The 12,886-nt window shown below is 52.5% G+C and overlaps 1 protein-coding gene across 1 annotated transcript; it reads left to right on the top strand.

The window, feature by feature from the left end:
- The first annotated feature begins 128 nt into the window (after positions 1-128).
- Positions 129-5,759, top strand: DDX49 (DEAD-box helicase 49). The gene is made up of 13 exons (XM_032203888.1): positions 129-248; positions 1,024-1,147; positions 1,227-1,312; positions 1,518-1,639; positions 1,740-1,927; positions 2,073-2,213; positions 2,765-2,840; positions 2,960-3,036; positions 3,163-3,260; positions 3,618-3,692; positions 4,380-4,468; positions 4,878-4,949; positions 5,238-5,759. Exons 1-13 carry the CDS (start codon positions 134-136, stop codon positions 5,412-5,414), a joined length of 1,440 nt encoding a protein of 479 aa, XP_032059779.1. The 5' UTR covers positions 129-133; the 3' UTR covers positions 5,415-5,759.
- The last annotated feature ends 7,127 nt before the right edge of the window (positions 5,760-12,886 follow it).

Below are 12,886 nucleotides of genomic sequence, written 5' to 3'. Positions count from 1 at the left end.
AGGAGGGGTGACGTCATGGAGTAGCCGGAAGCTGAGGGTGGAGGCGGCCAATGAGAGCGCGGAGAGGACCGGAAGCGGGCGCGGGAAGCCGGAAGCGGGCGCGGGAAGCCGGAAGCGGGCTCAGGGCAGCGCCATGGCGACGTTCCGGGAGCTGGGGCTGGCGCCGTGGCTGGCGGAGCAGGCCCGGCAGGTGGGGCTGAGCCGGCCCACGGCCGTGCAGGCGGCCTGCATCCCGCCCGTGCTGCAGGGTGAGCGCGGGGCCGCGCCGGGACCCCCCGATCCCCCCCCATAATCCTCCATAATCTCTCCCAATCCCCCCATAGTCCCACTTAATCCCCTCCCGGGCCCCCCAATCCCTCATGGTTCTTCCCGGCCCCCCCCAGCCTCCCCCATCCCCTGTCCCTTCTAAGCCCTCTTCGGTCCCCCCCACCCTCCCCTAACCTTCCCCAGTCTCTCCAGTCTTCCCTTAATCTCCCCTAATCCCGCCCCCCCTCAGTCTTCCCCAGTCCTCCCCAGTCTCCCCAAATCTTCCCTCAATCCCGCCCAGATCCCCTCAGTCCACCCCTATCTCCTGCAATCCCCTCAGGTCCCCTCAATCTCCCCCAGTCCTCTCCAGTCCCCTCCATCCCTCCTAATCCCCCTCGGTCACCCCAATCTTCACTAATCTTCTTCTATCTCCCTCAATCCCCCTCAATCTCCCCCAAACTCCCCTGGTCCCCTCAAGCTCCCTTAGTCCCTCATGATCCCCAGTGGTTACTCTGATTTCCCTTAATCTACCCCAATTCCCCTCAATTTCCCCCAATCTTCCCGCAATCCACCCCAATACCTCCCAGTCCACCCTTATCTCTCACAATCCCCCCCAGGTCCCTTCAATCTCCCCAGTCCTCCCCAGGTCCCCTCAATCCCTTCCAATTCCCCTTGGTCGCCTCAATCCCCCTCATTCCCCTCAATTTCCCCCAATCATCTTCCCCCAGCCCCCCCTCCCGTCCCCCCCTCCCCACTTTTTTCTGTCTCCCTCCCCAGGCCGCGACTGCCTGGGCTGCGCCAAGACGGGCAGCGGCAAGACTGCAGCCTTCGTGCTGCCCGTGCTGCAGCAGCTCTCCGAGGACCCCTACGGCATCTTCTGCCTCGTCCTGACACCCACCAGGTACGGAGGGACCCCGGGAGGCCTCCGCCCGGCCCCGGTGTCCCCGTGTCTCCCTCCTCAGCTCTCTCCTCCCCCGCAGGGAGCTGGCGTACCAGATCGCCGAGCAATTCCGCGTGCTGGGGAAGCCGCTCGGCCTCAAGGACTGCGTGGTGGTGGGCGGCCTCGGTGAGTGACCCTCCTCTGCCCTCCGGCCCCGATGGGGTTGGGGAGGGAAAGAGCCAAACATCCGTCGTGGTTCCTTCCCGCTGGGGTGGCGTTAGCAGCACCTGAGGGGGTGGAAGTGAGAGAGATGTTTTCTAGGCTTGTAAACCAAAAATTTTTAGGGTCAGTGCTCGGTTAACGCATTGTGACCGTGTGCTTCTTGCTGCAGACATGGTGGCCCAGGCCCTGGAGCTCTCCCGCAAACCCCACGTGGTCATCGCCACGCCCGGCAGGCTGGCCGATCACCTCCGCAGCTCCAACACGTTCAGCCTGAAAAAACTGAAGTTCTTGGTAGGGCCCCTTTGCTCGCCTCTTTTCTCCTCTTTTAAAACCTTCCGGCGGCGTAGGGATGCGTGCGGGGGTGACCTCGTTTGTTTTCGGCCGAGCCTAGGTTCTGGATGAAGCCGACCGGTTGTTCGAGCAGGGCTGCGCTGACTTCACAGCCGACCTGGAGGTGATCCTGGAGGCTGTTCCAGCACGCAGGCAGACGCTGCTGTTCAGCGCCACGCTGACCGCCACGCTGTCCGAGCTGAAGAGCCTGGCCATGAACAAACCCTTCTTCTGGGAGGCTGAGTCTGAGTACGTCTACACCTGTTCTGCTGAGCATTTGACACCAAATCCTGTTTATTTTCTGTTGTTTCGTCTCCTTGCTGTCTCTTTTGTCCCTCCTGTTCCCTTTTCTCTTGTCCAATCTATCTTTTTTGGTGCTTTGCCCTCCCAACAGGGTGCGGACGGTGGAGGAGCTGGACCAGCGTTACCTGCTCGTACCCGAAGCAGTCAAGGACGCCTACCTCGTCCATTTAATCCAGACCTTCCAGGACGAGCACGAGGACTGGTCTGTTATCATCTTCACCAAAACCTGCAAGTGAGTGGAGTCTTTTTCCTAGCGCTTCCTTTTACAAATAAGACACATTTTCCTGGTTTTAGTTCAGATCCCAAATTCCCGCTGCGTTGCTGTCAGCCTACGGTGGTTTTTGCTTCCTTGGCTTGTACAGAAATTTGGTAGAACTTTCTTTTGAGCAGCCTGGGCTGAAGGGCCGCCCAGAAATGCAGCACTTTAGAGGGTTGAGCTGCTCCCCTGCCCTGCATCTGCTTTTCCTCTTGCTGATGGTACTGGAAAAGGGGTGGGGAAGGTCGTGCTGCCAGTCCTCCTGCCACCTCCAGGTGGCTCAGGCTGCGGGGGCTTGAGGTGCACTGCTGGTGGCGTTCCCCTGAGTGTAAGGGGGAATGCAGGCGTCCTCTGGGGGTGAACTGGTGTGGAGTGGGTGTCCTGTGCCCCTCCTCTGTCAGGGTGCTTCAGTAACTGACTGCATCGTGGTAATTGTGCTGCAAGGGTTTCTAGAGGATCCGTGGTTTTGTCCTCATCTGACAGCTTTGTGTTTGCCCGATATATTCTGATTTATTTTTTCTCTCAAGGGAATGCCAAATCTTGAACATGATGCTTAGGAAGTTCAAGTTTCCTTCCGTAGCTCTGCATTCCATGATGAAACAGGTGGGTGACTGGACAGAGCTGGGAGGAGGATGCTTCTAGGAGCGTCCCCGAGCCAAACGCCTGTCCAGGTCAGCTCCCGTGGGTCGCAGTCTCCCTAACCCAGACTTCTCCCTTTACAGCGGCAGCGGTTTGCAGCTTTAGCAAAGTTCAAGTCCAGCATCTTTAAGATTCTTATCGCTACAGATCTTGCTGCCAGGTAAGAGAAAACTGCAGTCCGTGGTGCCAAAGGCCTTGACTTTGCTCTCTAAGCATGAGAATGATGTATTTTTCTATACGTTAACGGGGTGTTTCTCAACTTCTGTTCTGTCTCCCTGTGTTCTAGAGGCTTGGACATTCCCACAGTGCAAGTTGTCATTAACCACAACACTCCAGGCCTGCCCAAAATCTACATTCACCGTGTCGGCCGGACAGCTCGTGCAGGTGAGCAGGGAAAACCGTGTGCTGCTCGCAGCATGGTGGTGCTGCAGGTGGCTAAATCTGGGATCCCAGTGCTCAGGAGCCTTCAGAACTGCTGCAGTGCGATCTTTTCAGCCAGTGCCAGATTTATTCAGATCTCTGGCTCAGCATCCTGCCTTCAGATTGCAAGGATGGCTCCCCTTGACTTGTGTCTGCTCTGCACCAATACCTGACTGCTTTCTCAGAGCAAACAAGGACTCTCTGAGCATCCTGTCACCATAATGTGCTGGGTTGGCTCGTGGATGGATGGAATTTGGCACGGGTTAGGCTTCCCTTCCCTCTGCTTGTCAGGCCTCATATATCACTGCTTTTATCGTGCAGGTCGGAACGGAATGGCCATTACAATGGTGACACAGTATGACATCCATCTCGTACACGCTATCGAGGAGGAAATCAGTAAGTGGGGAGCATGAATGCTGCTATAATTTAGGGTTATATATGGTCTTTCGTGCCTGTGGTACTTGCAGCCCTGATTTTATCAGCTCAGGATGCATGGTTCAGAACAGCAGTATAAAAATGGTTTCCCTTTCCTGTGGCCATGGCTTGGAAAAGAGTTGGAGCACTTGAACCTCCATCAGCTTTGATTCTGCTGTTGAGCTGCCAGGCACGAGCGTGCTTGTCCAGGCCTGGACGAGTTTGTCTTCCTGTTATTTCTAGTGGAGTAGAAAAGGTGGAAATTTACTCTCTAGCCTTTTTGTTAAAGCAGCCAGCTTCTTCCTTACATCCCCACTACTGTGTATGCTGAGGTGGGTGAAAAAAGTAAGTTGCTTTGCGTAGGTTCAGACTTCATCTTTTTGTAGGAAACAGACCCAATAAATGCAACATCTACTGTGGGGAATTCCAGGCAGAGGGGAGGGTGCAATCTTTTGTTGTAGGCCTGCAGAAGTGAGTGTGTTGATAACACATGACAACAATTCCACTCTTGGTCAGTGGAACTCTGTAATTGTGGTTTTGTGTGTTTGTGTTTCTTTGTTTTTTTTTTTTTGTTTTTGTTTTTTTTTTTTTTACTTTTTTAACACGTTGAGAATCTGCCTCTGGATTTTGTAACCAACCACGATATGTAAACATCTCGCCCTGCTTTAGAAATGAAGCTGCAGGAGTTCTCTGTGGAGGAGCGGTTTGTGCTCGACATCCTCACCCACGTGAACGTCACCAGGAGGGAGTGTGAAATAGTGAGTGTGCAAATGTGACACCCTTTGTTCAGAGGACAGAAAATCTGGGGCATAGCCAGATTTGTTGTGCTCTAACGTTAGCCTCTGGATATGCAGCTTTTCTCTTGAGCACACAATTAAGAATTTCTGTTCCTTTTTCCTAGTGGAAGCCCTTAAATACATGTCATGGTGGTGGAGGGCTGGTTTTAGATATTTTCCCCAAGTTTGCTCTGTTATTGCACATTTCTGCAGCATTTTTGTGCTGCTGAGCATTGGGGCTGGAGGCTGGCACTGTGTAGAGGAAAGACTACGAGCTGCCAAACGTGTGAATGCTGAGGCTCTGCTGATTTTTTTGGAGCAGGGCTGCTTTCCTCTGTGTCAGACTTGGTGCTCAGTGACTGATTGCCCTGCTGTATTTCTGCTTTGACAGGAACTGGAGTGCATGGATTTTGATGAGAAGAAAGAAATAAATAAGCGGAAACAAATGATCCTTGAAGGGAAGGTGAGAGTTGCTGCTGTACGAACTACTTTAATCAGCAGCTGGTATAATGCCACTGACGTGGAAGAGAAATGACAGTTCCTCCCGCGCTGCTGTGCTGTGTCAGCCTCGCCCCTGCCTCAGAGTGGAGTTTATCTTAAAGGGTGCTCTTAAAAAAGTGCTCTGGGGTGGTGTCTGATTCCTGCAGCCCGCTCTGTCAGGGGTTAGAAAGCAGAGTGGGCATCTGGGAAAGGCAAGGGGCTGGCGCTGTCCCTCAGCACATCGTTAGTGTGCTCGTATTTGCTGTTGCAGGATCCAGATCTGGAGGCAAAAAGGAAAGCGGAGCTGGACAAGATCAAGAAGAAAAACAAGAAATTCCGTGACAAGGTCCAGCAGACACTGCAGGAGCAAAAGCAGCTGCAGATGAAGAGGAAACTGCAGAAGAGAATGGAGCGGAAGAACAGACTGCAAGCTAAGGAGGAGAAATAACATCCTTTGGACTGACACGTTCCCGTTCATGGGGAGCACGGGAGCCAGGCTGGCTGGCTCAGACTGCCCTAACGTTGCTGCTCCTTTCAGAATACTGGGATCTAAGGGTATTTAATATGGACAATTCTGACCCAAAATCAGTGTTGGAGAGTATGGGAAAGGGGGGTGGGGGGAGAAGGGACGCTTTGATAAACCATCCCCGTTACCAGGACCTTTCCTGACAGGCTGGATCTGTCTCCTGAAGAATGTCTTTCAAGAGCATGTTTCCTTCCTCCTGCAAAGGAGAGGCCAGGCCTGAATTCTTGGTGACGTGAAGGGAAATAAAAATCCTCCCTCTCCCCTTCATTCAGTCGTTGCTCTTTCCCTTTCAAGGGCTGGTGCTTGCCACTCACACTTGTTTATATCAACAGATTCTCCCCTGAGCCAGGGTCTAAAAATAATGTGACGAGATGACTTCAGCCCCTGCCTGTGCCATAGTCCAGGGTTTTCCGAGAGGAAAATTCCTGGAACACATGGGGAGGTTGTACTGCGGTCCTGGGACTGCCTTGTGATAATTCTGCTTTGTTGGTTTAGTGGCACTCTTGCCTCTGATTTTCTGCCTCAGCTCAAACTACAGCCCAGCTCAACCATGGGGACAGCAAAGTCCTGGGGTTCTCTCAGTGACCTGGCCTGCTGGGGGCTTCTGTTTTTGCAGACGATCAGTTAAAAGCTCTGTTTGGGTTTCATCGTCTGTGCCTTCTTTATTATTCAGAGCTTCCTCTGCCTCGGGACTGCAGAACTGTTATTTCTGTCCTCTGGCTTACAAAAATAGTTCCTATGGTCAGCACCCAAATAAATATTTTTGCAACAAGTGCCTGGATGTTTGACCTTCTCCAAGGTGTGGGGGTGTTGTGGGGGAGCAGCACCTTCTGTGGGTAAACAGCTGGGAGATAAAAATCAGTTTTATATCAAGAAATAGAGCAGGACTGAGTTTCTTGTGGGTGTTACAGTCCTCAGCCCTTTCTTGCAACCTGAGCCCAGCTCCTTTCCTGGGAGTGTGCGGTCCCTAGGGTGCCTTTGCCTGACTCAGGTGTGGTCTATGCACAAAAAAATGATGTTTTCCTTAGGAAAACTCCTGCAGCCATGCACAGCATGGCCTCAGGGTGCATTTAGGCCATGCAGGAGCACAGCACTGAAGAGCTGGGGAGGTGCACGTCCCTCTGGCTGCCTGGTGGCAGGTGTGGGATGAGAGGGGTGCGGTACACTGGGGTTTAGGAGATGCCAGATCTGTATTCCTCGCTTTGTCCCCTTGGGTGCCCTCCAGGAAGGAAAAAGGACTCAGAGCCTGCCTGGTAGCACAGCTCGCTGTCACCGCTGGCAGCTGCTGCAGCAGCAGCAAATAAGTTTGTACCAGACCAATGCTTTCTGAATACTAAATGCTTCTACAGCCCCTTGCATGCTAATTTGTGGAGCAAGCCTGTGAGCTGCTGATTAAAGAGACATCCTCTCTGGGACAGGCTGCTCTTGCCTTCCCGGGGAAGGTGCTGATACTGCCTTGGAGTGTCAGATGTTTCCCCCCTTCTCTCACAGACACTTCTTAACCTGCTGTCTGAAGTCTCTTTGCTTCAGCCTGGTGGGGGTTTCTCTGTTCGTCTCCTTCCAGCACAATGTGACGCGTGGGGTTTGATCAAGGCTCTTGTCTTAAAGCTTTATTCAAAATTCCTTTTAATACGTCTCGTGTCTTCCTTGAGCAGCCTCTCTGAAGGTAGGGCACGTGCTGGCAAGAGGAGCTCTGTAGTGCTGCCTGGATGTGCTTGTTCCACATAGTGCTGGGAGTGGCTGAGCAGAAAAAGGCTGCTGTGTTGGTTGGGATGTAAGAAGATGCCTTAAACTCCCCAGATCAGGAATTTGCATCTTGCCCAGAGCCAAGGATATTGGGGGACACTTCTGTACCTGCTGCCCTCCACATAGGATATTCCATTCCGGGGTTTCTAAGCACTGCCACAAGCCTTTGGAATCCCCCGGGAATACAAGGACTTGCTCCTCACAAACTTTATTGTGTCTTGGCCGTAAAGCTGCCCTCCTTTGTGAGCAGATCCACGGGCCAGACCCCGAGCAGGCACTCACACACATCCCTGTAGGTGCTGTGCAGGAACCAGCCCGAGCATGGCTGCCTTTCTGTGCCCTGCTGTCTGAGCACAGCTGCAGCCTACTCGCCGCGTGCCTTCCACATGCTCTGCACATTCTGCTCCCTCCCCTCCTTCAGACCGAGCTCCCCAGCTCTGGGAGGGTTTCCCTGGCTGGGTTGCTATGGAAACTCCTCAATTCAGCATCTCGGAGCTGCCTTCTCCCTCACCCGGACTACTTACGGGTGCTGAACGCGGCGCTGGGGCGGAGGCCGTGTCGGTGTGCGTGTGAAGGTCGGTCCTGTACCTCTGCCAGCCCTCCTCATCCTCCTGGCCTGCCCAGGTGTGAAAACACCTCCTTATTCTGCTCAGCAAGAGCTTGCACCTCCAGCTCCCACCTTGGGGGGCGATTCTGCCTGGCCCTTATGCTGTAGGCACACCTCAAGGCTGTTGTACGTGCGCTTTAGGAAGTGTTTGCCTGTTCCTGGAGCATTTCTCTCACCTCTGTCCCTCTGGGGGAGGACAGGGCTGAGGAGCGCTTCCCAGAAGTTTTGCAGGGAGAAGGGCGATGCTGTCACCTCTAAAGAGCAAAGCTAGGAGACCCCTAGGTGAGATATAGATTATTTGGTAAATCCTCCGTGCTGGCAGTTCTGTCCAACGGGGAAAAGTGGAAGTGGGGACAGCTTCAGGGACGTGGTGGTCACCTTCAGGAGCTGGCACTCCCCTCACATATAAATAGACACTGAATGAGGCAGGAAAGCTCTGGATTTCTGTGGCAAAGAAAAAAGCAGCTGCAATGAGAGAGTCTTTGGTCCAGGCTCTTGATTTATCTCTGCTGAGACAGCAGAGCTGCATTGGAGCTTGTGTTCCAGCTCTGCTGCTGCTGGCTGCAGGTGCAGCCGCTTCCAACTCCCCACCCAGCAAAACTCCTCTCTGGCCAGAGACCTGCCAGCTTCCTGATGTAAGCTTTGTCCTGTCTGCTACCCAGGGGTGGCGTTGTCCTGGTGCTGCAAGGCTCAGCTCGGGTGCTCCTGGTTCTCTGAGCTGTCCTGATATCTCACCGCTTCAACCTGCGCTGTGTCAGCCGCTGCTTTACCTCTGGACGCGCTTTGTGAACACAAGCTCGGCTGTTTTGAAAGCCTTAAAAAGCTGCTTAACATGCTTTCCTACCAGGACCAACCTTTTTTTCACCCAAGCCCTTAACCTGGGGCAGTTTGTGAGGAGCCCTGGGGTGGCCCTGCTGCCGGGTCAGCCAGTAGATGGCAGCTGCTGTGCTCTGGACGCGCCCGCTGCTGGCTTTGGTCCTTGTTCAGAGGGAAACACAGCACAAGGCCTCTTGGCTGGGGATCCTAAAGATTTAGCTGGAGAAAAGAGGGATGCAAAGTGTGGGGACAGGACTGCCCTGTGGCTGAGCCTTGCCCTTATGGCATGCAGGCCCAGGTGCCTGATGCTGTGACCACCAAGCTGCGGTGGTTTCCCTTCACTGAGAGCAGAGCAGGACTGATCCTGTGTGCCTGCAATGCTCCGTTGGAGCTTTGGCTTCTTCTCTGTTCCAGGGCTCTCCTCCCAGCTCCTTGCAGTCGCTTTGTTGAACTCCCTCCTTCCCTGCTGCACCTCTTGCCTCTTCCCTGCTAGCTCCTGCTGATTAAACAAACTCCTCGTGCGTGGCACACCCTCATCCAGGGCTTGACTGCAGCTGCCTGGACACGTGTCTTCACTGGGTGAAGTACGGGTATGACCTGCCTGACACTGTCACAGCTCCCCCATTTCCTCTCTGCCGGCATCGGGACTCCAAAAATGCGATGGAGGGAGGGAATACCAGGGATTTATTTTATTATTATTATTTTTTTTTCCTTCTGTGCTGTGAAAACCTCCCTGCTGGCTCTGTTTAATTCATACTTGCCTCTTGCTCCCTGCAGCAGCTGTCTCCTGGGAGCGCATACCTGCGTGACTTGCTTTGGATTCCTGTCACCTCTGGGAAGGGATAGCAGTCGTCAAGGAGCAGGAGCCTCTGCTCCGGCTTTGAAGAGAAGCTGCGAGCACAGCACTAGCCTGCTGGAGTGCTCATTCCCACCCCTTCAGCTCTGCTCACTGCCTCAAGTGATGTGTGCGAGCACCGCATGAGTAGAGATGAGAGCTAATACTGCCGTACGCTTGCAAAGCAAACCATAGGTCAGCCTTGCGATCCTTCCCTTTCTACATACCGAGGCCTGAGCGTAATTACACTCCTGTTACAGCATATGGAACGTCCCCGTGTCATTCCTGCATTCCCAAACCCAAATATCATAAGCTGTGCTGCTCCTGTTCTGAGACCACAGGAAAGGTGGCATCGATGACACCAATCTGTAGGCTCAGACACTGTTTTCATCTGCCCATAACAAGGTCAGGACTTTAATATCGCCAACCAGTAAGGCTCGAGTGAAATGATTTTTCTCCCACACGCCTTTTGCTGTCTGTCGCCTGCCGGGATTTGAAACCCCGTTAGCCCAGCATTGGTGGAAACAGAAGGCAGAGCCTGGATACAACATCCTCTCTCACTGTTCTACCAGCCTGTGGGAAAAATAAGCTAGCAACGGGGTGAGGAGCTAGTGCTGAGGCAGAGAGGCTGCCCTGTTCTCCTAGTGCGTCACAGGCAAGTGATGCACAGGACGGGGTGCTTAAGGGGTGATAATTCACATTTGTGGCAGTGTCTGCAAATCCCAGAGACCTACAGTGGAGACAACCCCTGGCACAGCTGGACAGCAGCATCTGAAGAACTTGAATTTGGTCCCTTTGATTCTCGCTTCCCAGGGCTGTGCTCAGCAGTGCCCAGGAGCTCAGTGACCGACAGCGGCGCTTCGGCTGCGAGCTGGCTGGAGCATGAACATTACTCCTTTAGGTTACCTGGTGCTGGAGCTGCCACATCTCACATCTGGAGTATTGCTCTTATCTCAAGTGTCTCCTTTCCAGCATTATTCCAGCTGCTGCTTTTTTTTTTTTGGTAGGGTGGAGGGAAGCTCACGGAGGAGGTAGGGCCTTGTGCAGAGATGATTAGTGCTGTAGCTCATGTTCTTTTCCCTTGGAGCAGAAACTGCCTTTACACACCACAATCTAATAACAATAATAATTATAAATTACTCTGGGAAAGGGGGCTGTGAACCTCACTGGTGTTCGGGGCTTTATTACGTGTTCATGGCCATTTTCCAAAACTCACATTTAATTGCCTTCTCTGGTGCACGCGGAAATTATCTTCCAGCGTGTGCGTGTGTGTGTGGGGGGGGGGGTTACACTTACAGAGTTCACTTGCCTGTGCTGTCAAGTGTAAACAGACCATTTCTGAACTAAAAATAACCCATCCTCTGAGTAACAGACCAGATGATCTCTGCAGCCCAGATGCAGGGAGCCCAAAACGGTTAGGTCACCTATTCTTCATTATTGGTGCTATTTAATTACCAATTCCCCTGAGTTTGATCCTCTGGCAGTTTCAGATAAAGTGCCTAGCTGCTTTCCCTTCATCAGGAGCTTGCTTTGGTGTGTTCTTACAAACATGTGGACATCAAAGTCAATCTGCTCAGTAGCTTTGCTGTGAGGCCGCCTAACAATACAACACACATTGCTAGGGAAGCTCTACGGTGGCAGTCTGGGAGGAAAAAATATGTTACCTCTGGTTTAAAATCCCTCAGACAGGGTATTACCAGTCCCGTCTGTGCTAGCCTTTTCCGCTCTTGGCTCTCCAGGCTATGTAGATGCTAGTAATTGGGGTCTAACAGCCCTGCAGGGAGGGTGATTATTGACTTAGGAGGAGGAATCAAAGCCTAGAGAGCCGAGGGAGTTTGCAGGATGAGCCAGTGGCAGAGCTGGTGGTGGCTGGCACCCTGACTGCCAGGCCTGTTGTAGATCTGGACTGGATTTGCATTCCTGTTCAGCCCGGGAGGCTCGTATTGGCATCTGTCAGATGGAGTTTGCATTAGACACATCCTTTTTCTGAGGCTCTATTATTGGCATGTCCTGTAATAGCAAAGCTTCATTTCCTCCTGCTGAGCTGGTCAGAAGGGGCTCGCCTCAAGTCCAGATTCAGAGCTCAGCCCTCGTCGCTGCTCCTCTGAGCCTTGTGCCAGCAGGGGAAGGTTGCAAGATTTCTTGTTTGTTCATCCTCATCTTACACGTGAACCATTTCCCCTCCGTTCTCTTTATTAATGTTCTGTCTAGGTTTTCTATAAATAATTAAGAACCTCATTTGCCAAAAGAATTAGGTCTCTCAAGGTACCTGCAATCAGTAGATTTTTTCCTCCAGCAAGGAAGCCGCTGCTATTTAGCTGCTGACTGTAATTGTTATTGCGAGGCAGAAGCAAACATAAAACTGCAGCCTTGCCCTTCAACACTCAACGCTGGCTTTTGTACTGTGGTATTTTCTTCTTTTGAAGCAGGAGAAGCAGAAACAGGGAAGGGGTGAGAGGTGGGAAGGGCATGGTGGGGGTGTGTTAAGGGTGATGCTGCTCTGAAACACAAATTGAGACCTTTTTAAATGGTCACTAGAAGGGGACAGGTGGAATTAGTGCTTTTCGGCTGTATCATCGACAGTAGGGTTGTCTCTTTGCTAACCACGGATTTAGGGCATTCGTGGAAATAGCTGGTGATGAATGGGTTTTCATTAGTTTAGAAGAGGGAAGGCTGCAAAGGAAAGTGCCTCGCAGAGCCATCCATCACGCTGCTCTGCAATGCCTCGATAGAAGACTTTTAACAAATGCTGAGCACAGGACGGATCTCATCAAACAGCCACTATTCAGATTGTTCTGGCGAAGAGGAGAATTGCAGCTAGTACCCGTGGGGGAGAATGTAAAGGAAAACGGCCTCTGCTCCTGGCTCCTGACAATGGAAGAGCAAGGGAGCACAGTATGGGCTGTGCCTAGATGAGAGCAAGGTGCAGCGAATGCATGCAAAGTGCCGCTGGCCTCGAGGTGTGCTGTGTGCAAGGAAACCATGTCCAGCATCCTGCCGAGCTGAGGGCAGCAGGGCAGGTCCCAGGGCAAAGTTTCCAGAGGCACTTTGTTCACAGCGAACAGGCTGCCCAGAAAGTTTAGTGAAAAGGGTGCGTTTGTTCCTGCTGCAGGAGTGCTGATTTCACAAGAGGACGGTGGCTGAATTTGCACTTAGAATGACCGAGGGCAATGCTTCCTCCACTACACACAAAGAATACTTTCAGGGTGTTTGTTGTACCTCCTCAGGACACCAAATATTAGGCTGCTGAGTCTTAAAGGGAGGCACTGTTTAGGATGCCTGTATGATCAGCGCATAAAACCCTGTTCTTAGTAGTACGTATATGCCCCATCCTCAATTTGGGCTCAGCAGCACTCTCAATGCTGATTTCACACAGTATTAATGACAAGA

The sequence above is a fragment of the Aythya fuligula genome, chromosome 26, assembly GCF_009819795.1.
Source record: "Aythya fuligula isolate bAytFul2 chromosome 26, bAytFul2.pri, whole genome shotgun sequence".
Taxonomy (NCBI): domain Eukaryota; kingdom Metazoa; phylum Chordata; class Aves; order Anseriformes; family Anatidae; genus Aythya; species Aythya fuligula.
The sequence above is the reverse complement of the archived record's forward strand: the minus strand, read 5'-3'. Positions and strand labels throughout refer to the sequence as shown.